This window comes from Vombatus ursinus, unplaced genomic scaffold (genome assembly GCF_900497805.2).
Source record: "Vombatus ursinus unplaced genomic scaffold, bare-nosed wombat genome assembly UNPS02014818.1, whole genome shotgun sequence".
NCBI classification, from domain to species: domain Eukaryota; kingdom Metazoa; phylum Chordata; class Mammalia; order Diprotodontia; family Vombatidae; genus Vombatus; species Vombatus ursinus.
In genome coordinates, this window is record NW_020954596.1 from 13,632,414 (window position 1) to 13,650,662 (window position 18,249).

General features: G+C 40.2%; 1 protein-coding gene across 1 annotated transcript in view; it reads right to left on the reverse strand.

Moving 5' to 3' along the window:
* Window positions 1–2,053: 2,053 nt before the first annotated feature.
* SORCS2 (sortilin related VPS10 domain containing receptor 2) overlaps window positions 2,054–18,249 on the reverse strand; it is a 797,231-nt gene continuing 781,035 nt past the window's right edge. Inside the window, exons 25-27 of the mRNA XM_027836375.1 lie at window positions 6,852–6,955; window positions 3,240–3,319; window positions 2,054–2,923 (exon numbers count right to left, since the gene is read on the reverse strand). Of these exons, the coding sequence (XP_027692176.1) occupies window positions 2,900–2,923; window positions 3,240–3,319; window positions 6,852–6,955 (208 nt within the window). The 3' untranslated portion in view covers window positions 2,054–2,899. The remainder of the gene's footprint in view (window positions 2,924–3,239; window positions 3,320–6,851; window positions 6,956–18,249) is intronic.

The window sequence follows — 18,249 nt, forward strand, 5'->3', positions numbered from 1 at the left end:
AACTTTCTAAGTCCACAGTTTGCAGAGCTATTGCTGATCTGCATCGGCAGAAGGAATTTCCTCACCAGGAATTACCCATGAAATCTCAGGTCCAGAACGATCACAAGTACTGGGTGATTTCTAGAGACGGTCCCTTTCAGATCTAGAATTCCATTATTTTGTGAAGACCTAACGTCAAATTCTCTCTCTCCTTTCTATTTCCTGGTTTATGTGGCATCCTTCAAGTCTCTGCTAACATCCTACCTTCTGCAAGGCTTTCCTAGTACTACCCCCTGAATGCTAGTGCCTTCCCTGGGACATTATCCACATGCACAAATTGTTTTTAATATACTTTGTTTGTACATAGATATTTGCATGTCTCCATTTGATCGCGAGCTCCTTGACGGCAGGGACTGTTTGCCTTTCTTTGTGTCTTCAATGCTTAGCACAGTGATGGACACGTGGTAAGTGCTTAATGCCTCTTGACTGCCCCCATTTTCTTGTTGCGTTAGTGTCTCTAATTCTAAGTAACAGTGCCATGTTGTCACATGACTTGTGGCTTCTTAACTTCCCGGGCTACTGAAGTTTAGCCATATCCACCCAGATACTAAACTGCTTCAGTATCTTTGAGAGGTGGGTTCCTTTAAAAGACCCACTATCTCGCCTTATAGAAAAATTACTGGGAGGGGGTAGCATGGAGAAAGAGTGCCACCCTGTGGTTGTAGGGAGGAAGAGCAGTCTGGATAGCACATTCTGTCCCGTGGTCTTAGCGGCCCCTGTAGGAAGAGGCTGGTCAGCTGTAGCTTTTAGAGGAAAGGCTGCAACAGGACGAGGCCCAAATAATTGTCTTAGGCATTAGGAAGAGCACCTCTAGAATCCCGAGAGAGAGAGTATCTGTGGTAGAGTGGAAAGAGCACTGGACTTGTTCTCAGAAGAGACCTGTCTTAGCATCCCTGATCAAATATTTACTAGCAGTGTGACCCTGGGCAAGACAATATAACCCCTCAAAGCCTCAGTTTCCTCATTTGTAAAATGGGATCCTTCTAAGCCTATACTGACTACCTCACTGGGTTGCTGTGCGGAAAGTGCTTTGTAAACCTTAAAGCCCTACAGAAATGTGAGTTACTATTGTTATTGTTATTATTATTTTTATCCGCTGCTGCTTTGACAAATATAGGGGGTTGGGGAGGAGGGCTAAGCTCAAGCTTAGGTGCCTGGGTGGCCCTACCATAAAAATAGAAAGTTAAAAAAAAATACCCCAAAAGCTACTTAAAGAAGTATTTACATTATCTGACTTTTAAAAAGAGGAAAGAGGAAAGGTGATGAGAGAAGAAGGGGCTGGGGGGAACCCTTAGTGGCCATGGCTGGTGGGGCTGGGATGCTATCTGGGGCTGCTTACACTGGATACTGAGCTGCAGTGCCCGGGAAGCAAAGAGTTTCCTCAGCCTGGTCGGGTGTTCAGCTTCCCCCATCCTTTAGGACAACAGGACCTGGGAAAAGCACTTTGTAAACCTTCATAACAAATTGCTATAGCCATGTGGGTGGTTGATAACAGGTAGATGTATGGGGAAGGTAACTCTTGACCTGGGAGATAGGAGACCTACCTTGAAGTCTTAGTTCTGACGCTTGCTAGAAAGTCACCTCCCTTCCCTGGCTTTCATTTTCTTCATCTGTACAATTAGCGGTTGGACTAAGTTATCTCTTGAGGACCTAGTGAGTTCTAAATATTATGTTACTACAGTGGGGTTTTGTTTATTTTTTTGTTTAGTCATTTTATTCATGTTCTACTCCTTGTGACTCCATTTGGAGTTTTCTTGGCAAAAATACTAGAGTGGTTTGCCATTTCCTTCTCCAGCTCATTTTACAGATGAGGAAACTGAGGTAAACAGTATTAAGTGACTTGCCCAGGGTTACTTAGGTAGTAAGTATCTGAGGCCAGATTTGAACTCAGGTCTTCGTGACTGCAGGGTTGGTGCTCTATCCATTGTGCCACCTAGCTACCCCTTTGATACTAGGGGTGGTATAGTGAAAAAAAAAAAAAGCACTGGACCTGGACTCCAGAGATTTGGGTTCAAGTCCTGATTCTGAATCTTACTAGCTATGAGAGCTTGAGCAAGTGATATCTGTCTGAGCCCCAGTTTCTTCATCTATAAAATGGGGATACTCACATTCACATGTTTTATGTTAGGGGATTATTGGGAGAAAGCACTTTGGAAATTTGAAAGTATAGGATAATTGGGAGTTGTTAATGTCTGGACTTCTACTGGAGCTTATTTCCCTACTTAAGAGCAAGAAGTCCCAAGAGTTTAAGGAAATTCACTATTTTAGGATGGAGTTGGTGAGGAAGAAGCAGCTAGCCAAGGTGGGATTGCAGGAGGACTCAAGTTTTCTCTTAGGTACTCTGAATGTCAAACTAGCAGGGAGGGATTTCACTACCCTTAGCAAGGTCTCTTTCTGGTCCTTTCCTCTGCCTGCTAGACATTTCCATTAGGCCTTTGAGACTACCTGCCAATGGTAAGGGTCATTAGGCATAAAATATATTAGAACAAATACACAAATATTGGGGGGAAGTGAACATCAGGAGCATGGAATCTGGGGAGCGTCATGGGCTGCATCTATCTGCTCTCAAAGTTTGCGTTTGAGTTGGTCCAGGCTTGGAGTCCATCCAGTGAATATGAGGTGAGATGTGTCCTGTTTCAAATGGGGACCATCAGCAATGACCACTCTTCTGGGCATCTTTTTCAGGGATATCCCTTTCCAACACCAGTTACAGCCATGCTTGCCATTCTGTGACCTCCCCAGGGTGGGGATGGAGGGAGGGAGGGGAAAATGAAACAAGACAGAGAAGAGTTTTCCATGTTTGTGTCCAGCTGCAAACATCAGCTAACCAGGTAGCTGTGCATCTCTCGAGAGTTGATGCTCAGAACCACGCCTGAGTGATTACCTAGGAAGACACAAAATACGGCACAGATATGTGGGTTAGCACGCTCATTTCAGCAGGGCCAACCCAAGGGGTGACGCACAGAGACAATGGCATTAGCAAACGAGCTCAGGTGAATGTGGAGTGGCTACATGGTTGTACCTACTGTGTTCTTGGGCTTGGGGGGGAGGGTTCTTAAAGATTGTAGAGAATCTGTGGTGGGTCCCTAACGTTCCTATTCCAGTGACTGCCTAAGACGGCTCTTGGTGCCTTGTCTCTTAAAGGGAGCAGGTGAAGGGGAAGAGCGGGACGGGAAGCCTCCGTCCAACATGCCACTGACCTGTGACCGGGCAGTGACTGGCATCGGCAATAAGGGGATTCGGTGGCTGCTCAAGCTTCCCCCTCTCTCAGAAGAGGTCACTGCAAGGCAAGGGCGTGGAGAGGTCCCAAGGTGGGGGGTGGCGAGAAAGGAGGCAACATAACATATATAGAAAATAGAATAAATGTCTGCGTGAATCTGGAAGACTGCTGCTGTGAAGAGTCCAAAGTTACAAGAGGAAAGAGAACAATAGAAAACTTGTCGAACGAGTCTGCCATTTTCTAGCCTGGCCAAGTTTCGTAAAATCAGAAAGGCGGACTAGGATCTTGACGGTCCCTCCCAGCTCTAAAATTCTATGATCTGAAGAATTTAAGTTCTAGAGGAAAATAACTACTAGGAGGTTGGGTGTGTGGGTGATTGTCGTCCCCCTCCCCCCCACTGTCTGTGTGGTCTTGGACATGGCCCTGAACTTGGAGCCTCGGCTGCTTCATCTATAAAAGGAGAGGAGTAATAATGCCTTTCTTGCTTGAAGGCAGGACCAGATGGCTTCATAGGCTCACCGAATTTCACAGTAGTAAGAGACCTTAGCCCCCGTTTAATCCCCCAAAGAATCTACCCCCCTACATAGTAGAGAAATTGACCTCTCCTTGGAGATCTTCAAGCTAACTCCATTCTGGGGTAACACTTGTCTTGAGGCCCCTTCCACTTCTAAGGTCTGTGATTCTCTCTCATTTTTTCAGTAGCAGGAATTTTCTGGGCAGAGACCTGAGTTAGCTCACCACCTTACATAAGCCAACATTGTATTAGGAACTCCACCGGTTCCTTTTTTCTTCCTAGCTCAAGAGCCTGTCTTCCCCTATGCAAAGAATGGAGTTTACAGAGATGCTCCAGATCATAACAACCAAGAAAGAAAGGGAGTGAAAAAAGAAAGTGAGATTCTGGAGGTCAGGTGGACTTTGGAACAGTTGTAGCGGCTACTATAGCTCAGAGTATCAAAAATGAGGTGGGGAGACTGTCCTTTCACCCCTGTTTTGTCATGGACTGTCAAAATCCTTTGAGCACTAAATATTAGATTGTTTTAGGAAAGCTCTTAGAAACAGGCTCTTGTGGGGCCCCAAGCATGTTCCATTGGTCAGTACTGGTAGAACAGGTCAATTAATTAGGGGTAAAATCCTCTTTGTCAATTTCTTCCAGACCTAATATGCGGGAACAACACTGGACAGAGGAAGGAAACATGCATTTCTCTGGGAATCAGAAGTCAGAATTCAAGTCCTTGCTTGACTATTAAGTCTCTTTGTGACCTTGAACCAGTTCTTTTCCTCTATAGGGCTTCAGTTTCTTTCTCTGTACAGTAAGGGAATTAGATTGGATCTCCAAGGTCCCTTCCAGCTTTGGTACCCTATGACCTGGAGGAGGGCTAGAAGGGACCTCAGAACATGAAGTTTTAGAATCAAGACAATAGAATATGTGTTTTGGTTTGGTTTGCTTTTGACCTGGCATCCACAGACTTGGGCTTAGATTTCATGGGGTCCGTGAACTTAGATGAAAACAAAATGAGATCTTTATTTTAATATAATTGGTTTCTTTGAAATCCTATGTACATTATGCTTTTGAAAAGCTTCTCAGAAGGGATCCATAGGCTTCACCAGCCTACTAAAGGGGCCCATGACACCAAAAATGGTTAAGAACCTCAATTATAGAAGGCATTACAGTACATTATATTTTATATACTATATATATATATTATATATACAATAATACATTATAGAAAAATTGTTGGGACCGGGAGGCACCTTACACTGTACAGACTGCTAGAGCTAGTAGGGCCATTAGAATAATACCTCACCTTCATATAGAGTTTCAAAGCTTATAAAGTATTTTTCTCATCATAAGGTGGTACAAATATCGTATCCCCTTATTTTGGGTGAGGAATCGGAAGCTCAGATAGGTTCAGTGGCTTATCCAAGGTCATACAGCCAGAAAATGGCAGAACCTAGGATCAAATTCAAACCTTCTGGCTCCCAGCCCAATGTTCTTCCCTCTACACCCCACTGCCCAGATGTCCTTGCCAACAGAATGGCCATATCCAATGCATGGATGCTTAAAGGGAAGAATGAATCCTTAAGGGCCATTTGGTGGGGAAATCAACAAATGGTCCTTGGAACCAGCATTTAAATGGATTAATTTCCATATAATGAACTGGACAGAATTTAACCTGGAATTCTTTGGATATGGGTCAGCCAGAGGGGGTGGAGGAAGAATGAGACACAGGAAAAAGGACTGGAAAAAATAGCCCATTTCCCACTTGTAGGGTGAATGGAATTTTCATCAGGACTTGTGAGCATCAGTCTCTATCTATAAAGTGAGTGGATCAGAACTGATGAATTTATAAGGTCTCCCTTTTTTCTGAATCTTAGGATTTACAATTTATGGTCTTTGTAGGAAGTTTGCCAGGAAGAACAAGATAATGGGTTATCTAGTTTGTTGTTGTCATCGCTCAAGAAACGAGTTTGGCATAGTGGAAAGAGCACTCGATAGGAATCAGAAACCTAAATTCCAGTCACCATTTCCCTTGTTACTAGCTGTGTGACCTTCTTGGGGTGAGTCATTTAACTGTGTTGAGCCTCAATTTTCTTATCTGTTAAATGGGGCCATCAGACAAAATGTTTCTTCATCTTCATTTGGGGCCTCAATTTCCTCATTATAAATGGGAATAATGCTTACTCTTTCTTATAGGGCTGCCATGAAGCTCCGGTGAAATAAGGTGTGTAAAATGCATTTGAAATGGAAACTGATTTACTGTTGTTGAGCTTTTGGGTCTTCTGCATGGGTGCATTTCAGGAAATTTCTATGTCTATACATTTGGCAGAAATGTAGGAAATTCTGATGTCAGTAGAAACACAAAAGGTTAGAATTGCAAGGTGCTTCAGATGTCTAGTTTGATTCCTCCCTGAGCAGGAAATCTGATAGAATGGAAGTTCCTTGAGGGCAGGGGCTCATTGAATGATGGATAACAAGTGGTTCACCAGCCTTCACTTGAACACCTTTCATGATGTGAAGCTGGGTAGTAGAAAGAGCCCTGGATTTTGAGGGAGAAGACCTGGTTCTGCTATTTTTTTAATCCATGGGGCAAGACATTCCCCATTCTACAATCCTTGGCTTTATTATCTGTAAAATGGGTAGGCTGGGTCAGCTGATTTCTAAGGTTCCTTCCATGTCGAAATCCTGAGATCCTTAAAACTTGTCTACTTGCCAAAGCAGCTACAAGATTGTCTGCTGGCAGATATGCTTTTGTCTCCTTCTCATAGTCCTGCTGTGGTCATGTGACTTTCTTCGCTTCCCACGTGTGGGGTGTTATCAGGTGTCTAAGTCATGAAACTGATATCTTCTCCCTTCCCCTAGCAAAAATGGTCAAGGGTCAACATGTTCTATTGATATCAACCTCTAGCAGCTGAGTAAAAAATTGAGGAAGGGTTAAAATGTAGGAAGGGGTGCTTGGTTTCCCACCCCAAGAGAGTTTTTAAAGGGAAAAAATTATTTTGTACTCAGCGAAAGGTGAATAAAGGAAGGTGAAGTTACCTCTGGTGTTACCTAGGGTTTGGGAATCCACATCATCATCTATAAACTCCTCACCCTGGATGATGTTCTGTGTATCCTCGCTGTGGTTGACTGGGCTGGTCATCTCTTGTTCCTTTTCATTGTGCATCTGGGCATAGACAGTTCTGCCAGGTAGTTTCCTGAGGTAGAGAAGAAAAAAGATCTGGAAATGTATCTCATTGACATATACATGTCAAATATTCTATAAATCACAGAGTACTTTCTAAACTTTCTAAACACATCAATTACTATTAGTATTACTCAACTATTAAAAACACCAGTGACTTATCATTAGCATGGAGACTTCCCATCCCAAACTCTTACATGACTTAATATACTAGGGAGTTGCTATACCACATTGCCTCTCTCTCAATGGCGGTGATGATGGGTAGGGTAGGGATAGTGGTGGTGATGGCAGTGGTGATCTAATATAGCATCACCAAACTCCAACCTTAGCATGTTCTCTGACCTAAAATGAATTTGGATCCCAGATCACAGTGGCTCAAGTGAAGGAGGGAAAATGTGAGACCTCTTTCTTTGTTGGGGTATATTAAATATAGCATGACCACTAGATGGCGCAGTGGATAGAGCAGTGGCTCTGGAGTCAGGAAGACCTGAGTTCAAATGTGACTTCAGACACTTGTTAGCTGTGTGACCCTGGGCCAGTCACTTAACCTTGTTTGCCTCAGTTTCTTCATCTGTAAAATGAACTGGAGAAGGAAATGGCAAACCACTCTGGTATCTTTGCAAGAAAAGTCCAAATGGGGTCACAAAGAGAACTAAAATGACTTAACAACGTATAACAACATTAAATTTAGCAATATATAAATGACACTAGCTTACATAGCAATATATGAATGATATTAGCTTACATTTTTGTAGCACTTTAAGGTTTAGAAAGTATTTTGCTTAGAATAACCTCGTGAATTGAATAGGATAGGTATCATTATTTTCATTTAATGGATGAAGGAATGGAGACCCTGAGAAATGAAACTATTTGTCCAGGGCTACACATCTAGTTAAATTTCAGAGCTTAGGAATGAAACTAGAGTTCTCTCCTGATACCAAGTTCTATGCCTTATTAAGCCCTCTTAAGATTGCAGATCACCCAAACTGTATCCATACGCAGATTAGTCTAGAAACACAAGCAAAAATATTACTAGTTGTATTTATAGTAGAAATAATGTTGGGCTGGATGTCAAAAGACCTGACGTTTTTCTTGCCTTTATAATGCTTTCTAGCTTCTGTTTGTGTTGTCTTCCCTATCAAAAGGTAAGCTGGTTGAAGGCAGGGAATGTCTTGCTTTGTTATGTTTGTATCTGACTGATTAACACAATGCTTGGCTCAAAGCCAGACCAGAATTCTATCAACATAACTGAAGATCTCTGAGATTTAAAGAGCTCAGATTCAAATTGTAAAAAGATGAGATCAGAAAGCATTTCTTTGTACAAGTCTTGTGTGTACTTTGGGAGGTTGATCTCCAGATATTTTGTACATTTTTATAGTTATTTGGAATGAAATTTCTCTTTCCATTCTTGCTTTTTGTGTTTTGTTATTGTTATATAGAAAGGCTGTTGATTTTGGAAGATTTATTTTGCAGCCTGCAACTTTGTCGAGGCTATTAATTGTCTCAATTAGTATCTTTGTTGATTCTCCAGGATTTTACAAGTATACCATCATATCATCAGCAAATAGAGATAATTTTATCCCTTCCTTTCCTATCTTTATGATTTTAATTTCTTTCTTGTTGCTATAGCTAGCATTTCCAGAACAATATCAAATAATAGTGGGGAGTTGCTTTACTCTCATTTTCTTTAGGAAAAGATTGTAGTGTATTCCCATTGCATATAATGCTTATACTTGGTTTTAGATAGATCTTTTTATTTTTATTTTTTAAAAAGGATTCTTCATATCTATACTGTATGGGGTTCTTATCATAAAAGATTGCTGTACTCTGTTAAAGGCTTTTCTGTATCTACTGATATAATCATGTGTTTTTGGACGATTTGGTTTTTAATATGCTTAATTATGTTGTTTTCCTAATATTGAATCATCCTTGCATTCCCAGTATATATCACAGTAGGCTATAATGAATGATTTCTTGGATAAATTGCTGTAGTCTGACAGAATTTTGTTTAAAATTTTTGAATCAAGATGTTGACCTATAGTTTTCCTTTTGTGTTATATCTTTCCCTGGTGTTTATGTATCAGGACTGTATTTATTTCAAAAGGATTCTAGTAGGGTGCTTTCTTTCTTAAAATTTTTTTAGGATAATTTGTGAAGTATGAGTACTAATTTTTCTTTAAAAATTTGATAGAATTGTCCTGTGAATCCATCAGGACCAGAGTTCTTTTCTTTGGTATTCCCTTTCCTTTTCTGAGATTGGGTTAGTTAAGATCTCTATCTGATCTGGTAGTTTGGGAATTTTCTACTTTTGACAGTATCTCCCCATTTCTTTTGTGTTCTCAACTTTGTTAGCATATAACTGTGCATAATAGCATCTGATTATTCTATTTCTTCTCTTCCTTCTCTTTATTTCTTTTGTTGTGATATCATCTTTGTTCACTTGCCCTCTTCCTTTTAATCAAATTAGCTAAAAGACTTGTTGATATTATTAGTCTTTTCAAAGAACCAGCCTTTAATTTTATTTATTACTTTATAGGTCTTTGTTTCCAATTTATCTATTTTTATATAATTTTTAATATCTCTCCCTTTATTTTAGGTTTATTTGTTGGCTTTCCAACATTTTAAAATGAATATTCAGTCCATTAATCCTCTCTTTTTCCATTTTGTTAATGTATGCTTATAGGGATATAATTTTTCCCCTGGAGACTGCTTTGGCTGCATCCCAGGAATTTTTATATGCTGTTTCATCATTATCATTTCCTTCAAATAATTATGATTTGTTCTTTGAATCATTCATTACTTAGGATCTCATTGTTAAGTCTCCATGTGGTCCCTGAACCCATGTGACTATTTTTATTACATGATGGTCTGTAAAGAGTATGTATTTACATTTCTGACTTTTTACATTTGTTTAAAATATCTCTATGCCCTACTAGATGGTAAATTTTTGCAAAAGTTCCATGTAGTGCTGAGAAATATATATATATGTGTGTGTGTATATATATGTATGTATGTATACTTTTGCAGCCCCATTTAGATGTCATAAGTCTTTTACCCCTAGTTTCCCCAGCAACTTATTCAGTCCTATATTTTTTTTCTTTTGTTTATCTTTCTGTTAGATATATCCAAAACTGAGAGGGATGTTGAAATCTCCTGGCATTATTGTGTTACTATCTATTTCTTCCTGTATCTCAGTTTTAAAGTTTATTACTGATATTGGTTTCCTGTCTATGGCTCCTTTCAACATTATGTAGTTTCTTTATTTATCCTTTTTTAAAAATATTGTTTGTTTTTGTTTTGTCAGCATGATTGCAACTAGTGCTTTTTTTTTTTTGATTCACTTGATGCATAAGTAAATTATTTTTCCATCCCCTCCATTTTATTTTGGCTATGTCTTTGTTTTTCATATGAGTTTCTTGTAAGCAACATGATTCTATTTTTCTTATCCAATCTGCCACTTTCTCATTTTATTGTATTGTTTAATCCATTCACCTTTAAAGTTATACTTATCCCCTCCCCCTGCTGTAGATACAGCATTATGTCTCTTTAATTGTTTTATCTTAATCTTTTTAAGGTGATCCTATTCCCACTATCTCTATTCTCATCCCTGATGCCCCCTCTTCTTTGTTACTCCTTTTCTTTTAGAGTTTTATTAATATATTTCTTTAATTCTTCCACTCTTATTCCTGTTAGGTAAATAAATCCCCATCCCCCTCCCCCTCTTCAACTTCAACTAGTCTTGTTCATTAGTTTTTTTTTTTAATAAATTTCATTTTTTTGTGTCCTTTTCCAGACAGGGTTCCTCTTCTCTTCATTATCTATCATGTCTTTCTGTTTCCTCGAGTCCCTCATTCTCTGGTTCATGACCTCTTTAATTATCCAGCCCCTCTCTAGTCTCTGTATTCCCAATGCAGTTAAAACTTTTGAGGTATTCATTCTGGGCTCTGCCCTCTAGTGGTAATTTATACCACTGCCTTGTAGAGCTTGCCTCTTAGATTCCCCTTTTCTATTGTGCCTCATGCCTAGAACAATTCCTATTCCTGCTGGCGACAGAGAAGACAGTGCCCTATGTCAGGACCCTTTCCCTCAAAGCTTACCTTCTTTCACTATTTGCCTGAACGCCTCCTCTATGGGTCCATGTCCTCCCCCTCCCCCAGGTGCCAGTTGACCCCAGGAGTTCCAACTCTCCCCCTCCTGAGAGAGGATGAATCTTTTCAAATACGAATCCTCCAGACGATACCCAACACAAGATCCCCATCTCTTTTCACAGAATGCCTCTCTTCATCCATTAGAGCATTCATCAGTGAAACCTCCTCCATCTACCAAAGCAAGGTCTCACCACCCTCCTTTTCTATCTTTTCCCCCTCTTCATCCACTCCTTTCCAGACTCTTCTCTTCCTGAGAGATGACAAAGATCACTTTTTCCATCATTGAAAGCCTTTGATTTAACCTGGGCACATCACATACTTCCCTCTATCCCCCTCCTCCCTTTTATGCACACTTGCACTTTGTAATGCAATCCCATGAAAAACATTGATTTGCCCGTAGGCAGGATGTTACAAGGTTCTGTCCATAATGCCCCAGACCTGCCCCTTCACTCTTGCTTCCACCTGACTTCTGCCTTCACCTCTGTCTCCTTGTGTATATTTAAAAAGAACTCTCTTGCTGGTCTCTCTGCCATTACTCTTTTGCTGTTGTGGTCCTTGGCTGCTGCATTTTTTCCCACTGTATTTCTGTCGTCTGGGATGTTCAAGAAGCAATAATCTCTTCAGGTCTGGTTTTCTTTCTAAGAATGTTTCAAATGGCTCTTTTATTGAATGTCTTTCTTTCTTTCTTTCTTTTTTTTTTTTCATTTATGTTTAAGCTCAGATTTTCAGGATAGGTCACCTTGGACTGCATCCTGAGCTCAATTGCTCTTCAGAACACATTGCATACCCTCCTGCATTTTCTGATAGTTGCAGAATAGTATTGTGTTATTCAAATTTCTGTCCCTTTGTATTTCAAGATCTTTTTCCTGGTTGCTTGTAGAACTTGTTATTTCTGAATTAAAACTTTAAATTTAACCACGACATGTCTTGGAGTTTGTAGACTTGGATATTTTTTGTGGGGGTGATCTACAAACTATTTCAATTAGTATTTCATTTTCTGAGTTCAGAAGTTCTTGGTAAGTTTTTTTTTTTGTATTATAGTGATCTTGTGTCACAGTTTTCTTGCATTATTGTAGTTAGGCTTTGTGAACTGTGTTCTTCTGGGTGACCTATAGCCCTTGGGTTGTCTCTATGCATCCTGTCATTGAGATCATTATGTTTTGCTATATGTATGGAGAATATATTTTCTTTTAATGTTACTGGTCCTTGCACTTCTCCTAGATTGTTCTTCACTTTTGTATTCCCAATTCATTGTCCTTTCTTCTGTTTCTCTGGTGAGACTTTCTATTGCAGATTCCAGTTTTTCTATTTTGCCCATTATTATTATTATTATTAATTTTTTGTTGTGAAGGACACAAGTTCTGCTCTCACAACTCTCATTTATCTTCCAAACCACTCAGGAACAGTGTGTTGGGGTTTCCAGTTCTCCTCAAATTCCACAGGGTCTTCTGTCTTATCGTTAGATCATTTTCCTTTGTTTTTCGGTATTCATTCAGAGAGGCCTGAACTTGTTTACTAGTCCTGGAGGCTGCATTTCCTTCTGTTGTTAATGTTTTCCAGTTGATTTGTCTGCTTATGGTGAGACCTCTGGCAATTTTAACCTTTTTTTCCTCCCTGTTTTTCCCTAGTGCTCACTTTCTGAGTCCCTCCCCTCTGATGGTAGTGTCTTTGGGGGTTAGATCTCAAAGTATTTCAGTTTCTTCCCATACTGGGCCATTTATGGCTCACTGGTCTGTGCCCTAAGTGACTTTGTGTGTGTGGGGGGGGGGCAGAACTGACCCCAGCTGGATGCTGAGCTCTTTTACCAAGACAGTGTAATGCTGCACAGTCTCTTCCCCACTCTCATCCCCCATTTCCTGTACCCCAGTTCTCAGGCTCAGTAGTTCAGAACGCTGCCACATTGATACCATTGTAGCTAGGGGTGATTTTTGTTATTTGGAGTTTGGTTTTTCAAGGCTCTGGGAGGAGAGAGGGGTGGGGTTGAACTCTATTTCAAGCCTGGAACCATGTCCTTTCCCTTTCCCTCTGTTCCTCTGCTTTACTGCAGGAAAAAAAAAACCAAAAATGTAGCACAGAATTCTGCCGTGGCATTTGCCATCGAGAACCCAGCAAACTTGACACCCTGAAGCCCAGATCTCCATAGCATTGTCTATAAGGAAGGAGAGGGGAACCACAGTGAATGAATTTTATTGAAAACTCAAGGGTTGGGTCAGCTAGCACAGCCTCGATGCTAGTAGTGGGTGGGTGGTGGGAGGGGGTGTGCTATGTGAACTCAGAGTAGGCATCAGTTCATATTGCTGTTGTTTTAACTTTATTTTGGGTTCCACGTGTCCTAGACCATGGAGACAACTGTAGCTGCGTTATCTTTGGCACATAATTTCTGTTTTGAAGAGGTTTGAGAGTTCATAAGGATCAGAGAAAATGTTTAGACCTCTATCTTATTGGTCAAGTGACCCAGAAGTCTCAGTTTTGTCTTCGAGTAAAATGGATTTCTGTAAACTCTCTCTCTCTCTCTCTGGTTGTGTGTGTGTGTGTGTGTGTGTGTGTGTGTGTGTGTGTGTGTGATTTAAGTGTCAGCCACTCCCCCACCCCCCCTCTTCCTTGTCTATATAGATATCTACTTGTGCTCCCTGATTATGTTAGACAACTTGTCCTAACTTTTCTTTTTCTTCCCACCCCCATCCCATAATATATTCCTCTCCCTATCCTTTTCCATATATATAACCATACATATATATTATTATATATTATATAGATCATATATAATATAATACTCATACAATTATACATTATACAATTATATATACATCTATATATAAAATATATATACCTATGTGCAATTAAAATCATTATACAATAAAAGTATATTATATAATATTACATATATATTTAGATATAACTTCCCCATATTTGAATTAAGAAGTTTGTTCTTATTTAATCCTTTTTCATTGTTCATTTAGGTTTACCTTTTTATGTTTCTCTTCACTTCTGTGTTTGATCTTAACAGTTTATACACAGTTCTGATCTTTTTATCAGGAATACTTTGAAGCCTTCTATTTTGTTAAAGATGCCCCACCTCTCCCCTTCTGTAGCAGTACTCAGTTTTGCTGGGTAAGTTATTTTGGGCTGTAACTTTATATCATTTGCCTTCTGAAATATTGTATTGTGCTCTTCTACATAAGTGATAGATTAATCATGTGTGATCCTGATTGAGGCTTCTCACTACTTGAATTCTTTTTTTTTTCTTGATGCCTGCAGTATCTTTTTTTTCTTTGAGTTGGATGCTGGGTTTTGGCTATGATGTTCCTGGGAGTTTTCACTTTGTGATTTCTTTCAGGAGGTGTGACGATTAAAGTCTTTCTATTTCTGCTTTGCTCTCTGGTTCTAAGAGATCTGGGCAACTTTCTTTTAAAATTTCTTGAAATAGGATGTGTAGGCTCTTTTTTTTTTTGATAATAGCATTGAGATAGTCCAATAATTCTTAATTTTTTTTCTCCTCAATCTGTTTTCTAGGTCAGTTGTTTTTGCTATGAGATACTTTAAATTATTTTTTCTACTTTTTGAATCTTTTGACTTTGTTTTAACATTTCTCATTGCCTCAGGGAGTCATTGGTTTCTACTTTGACCATTCTAATTTTCAGGGAATTTATTGCTTGGGCAAGATTTTGTGCCTCTTGTGCCAAGCTGTAAATTTTCTTTCCAATTCTTTTCTTCTACAGATCTGAATCCCCCCCCCCCATTTTTGCCCCAAAATCTCTCATTTTATTTCTAAAAAAATTTTTTTAGCTTACAAAAACTCCTTGCTTCATCTCTTCCATTCTAGTTTAATTTTTGCCCAGGCTGTGTTTTAGTCTGAAGCTTAGGTTGTAGATGTTTTGGAGTCATTTTCTTCTTCTAGATTTGTGTCTTGAACTTCCCTTCCACCATAACAATTCTTTATGGTAGAATTCCTTTTATTTGTTTAATCATTCTTCCAAGCTTTTTTCTGACCTCAGACTTGATATTAGGTCTGAGCTTTGTGGCATTTCTGGAGAGTGGGTCTGGGTCAATCCCTTTGCTGCTTTCTTAGAGTGTTGAATATTGTGTTATTTCAGGGACAGACCTGAGACCTGCCAGATTTCGGTGCTCCTAGACTGGTCTGTTCCATGGCAAAATCTGTTTACTGCCTCCTTGATGTAAGCCCTGCAAGTTCCTAACCTGGGTTTGGGTCTGAGCAAGAGTAGACTGTTACTGGACTCAGCTCTCATCAGTCAGTTGGAAAGCCCTGTTGTTTTGGAGTGGCAGAATTGTAGGTTCCTTTTTGGTCTAGGATTCCTACCCTGGTTATTCTTCTGCAGGCTGGGTTAGATGCCCTGTACATGGGTCTGAACCACTCTTCTGCTACTGCTGGCTTTTTAAATTTCCTCCTTTTTCTAAGAGTTGCCTAGGAAGGCCACCAGAAATGCCACTTCTGACTACATTCCACCCTGAATCTGGGACCCAGAATTAGGGGGAGGGTTGCAAAGCTACCAGTTGGCTCCTCTTTCCATCGTAGTGCCCTGGTGCACAGGCTCTCCCTGGGTACTGCAGTGGACCAGGCATGGCACACTCTTGGCCCAATTCTGTCCCCATTCTTAGCATGCCTCACTCCCTATTTCCCTCTGCTGAGCTGGGCTGGAAAAAAATGATTCACTGCCACTTCTTCAGCTTTCCCCATCAGGATACAGCCCCGTGCATTTTCTAGTTCCCTTTGGAGGCGTTCTGGGGATGGGAGCGTGCCATGTTGCTTCTTGCCTCTGTGACATTTTGGCTCTGTCCTCTTTGAGGCTGCTTTTTTGAACCCCTACCTGCCTATAAATTACCCTGTTTTCTCCTCAGTTAAAAAATGTACTTAATTTTAACCTTTTGTGGGCAATCAATCACTCTGCCACTTATTAGCTGTATCACCTCAATGAACCACAGATTCCTCATTTACCAATTGTAAACACTGCTTGACTTTGGGCAAGCTACTTCTACTCTCTGGTCCTCAGTTTCTCCTTCTGTAAAATGCTAAATTCTTTACTTGTACTACATTTACTACAAGATATTGTGGGTTGGTGGCTGGGGCAGAAAGAATGCTCCGTAAACTCTAAACTATAAAGCAACGTGAGCTGTTAATATTGTAATTTTTTTACCTCAAAAACCTTCTATTTTAGTAGTTCTATTATGTATATACAGAATATATAGGTAGATACCCTGTGAAATGGAAATTGGGAGGGTCTGCAGAGGTTAGCCCACAGAGTTAGCCCATGAAACATGTGCAGAGTTCCTGTGGTAATTTCTTTTTTTTTTATAGGCTATACATTTACATTCATATTAAACATATTTTCACATTAGTGATGTTGTAAGTGAAAATTAAAACCAATAGGAGGAACCATCAGAAAGGGGAAACAAAACTCAACAGAAGAGGAAAAAAATAGCAATTCGACTTCCATAGTCCTTTCTTTGGATGTGGATAGCATTTTCCATCGCAAGGCCTCTGGAGATGTCTTAGATCCTTGTATTGCCAGGAAGGGTTAAGTTTATCAATATTAGTCATCACACAACGTGGCTGTTATTGTGTACAACGTTCTCCTGGTTCTGTTCACTTTACTCATCATCAGACCATACAAGTCTGTCCAGGTTTTTCTGAAGTCAGCCTGTTCATCATTTCTTATAGCACAATAGTATTACATCACATTCATATACCACAGCTTGTTCAGCCATTCTCAATTGATGAGCATCCCCTCAATTTCCAATTCTTTGCCACCACAAAAAGAGCTGCTATGAATATTTTTGTACGTGTAGGTCCTTTTCCTGTTTGTGTGATCTCTTTGGGATATAGCCCTAGAAGTGCTGTTAATATTGTAATTTACAGTCCACTCAGAGACACTACTCACTCTAAGAATCCATGAGAGTCATAAAGGTTTCAATGAACTGAGATAGATTTAAGTTACATGGCCTCTGAACCACAGCTTTGAAACTTGACTTCCTGAAGAAAGATGTAGAAGCTAGATATGAGAACACAACCCTTTCACCACAGCACTACATACATAGTCAGGCAATCACTATGAATCATCTCCCCCTCCACTTGGCTCCTGCTTTACTCTCTCAAGGGAAGCCAGGAAGGGCAACAGTGCATGAGCAGAGCCAGGTACTTGTGAACACTTCCAGAGGGAGTTTCAGAAATGAGATTAATGCTTTTATCATAGAAGGGCTTAACTTAATAATGGTCCATGATCCATTGGTTCTAGCTCACCAATTTGGCATGGTTAGGCCATTTTCGTCAGATCCATTGGTTCTAGAGCTCACTGATTTGGCATGGTTGGATCATTTTTGTCAGATCCATTGGTTCTAGTTCACCGATTTGATATGGTTAGGCCATTTTTGTCAGATCCATTGGTTCTAGCTTACCAATTTGGCATGGTTGGGTCATTTTTGTCAGATCCATTGGTTCTAGCTCACCAATTTGGCATGGTTAGGCCATTTTTGTCAGATCCATTGGTTCTAGCTCACCAATTTGGCATGGTTAGGCCATTTTTGTCAGATCCGTTGGTTCTAGAGCTCACTGATTTGGCATGGTTGGGTCATTTTTGTCAGATCCATTGGTTCTAGCTCACCGATTTGGCATGGTTAGGCCATTTTTGTCAGAGACAGCATGATGTGGTAGAAAGGGCTGTGAAACAGAGGAATCGGGTTCAAATCCTGTTGCTGTTACTTATGAGCTGCATGACTTTCTGTAAGTCTGTTGGCTGCTCTGGGCCTCAAGTTTCTTCACTTGTAAAATTGGGGTGAGTGAACCAGAAGATCTCTGAAGTTCTTTCCAGTTCCAAATTCTATGGTCTTATGACTATTGTAAGGAGAATAGGATGATGTGGGGCAGAGGTGTGGAAGACAGGGCTTTGGGAAACACTGATGTTAGTGCCAACTGTTTACATTGGCATTTAGAATAATAAAGGACCAAGGACTATTTTCCAGTAGACACCACATGGATGTGCAGGTCTCTCCCTTCAGATGTGACGTCTCACATCTTCTATGTATATGTCCCCTCTCTTCCTTTTCCCTCATTAGGACCTCTTTGGAACTACCAGTATTGCAGGATCTTAGTAACATGTAGTAACAGTAACATCTAGAACTAGAGTGGATCTTACAGAGAATCTAG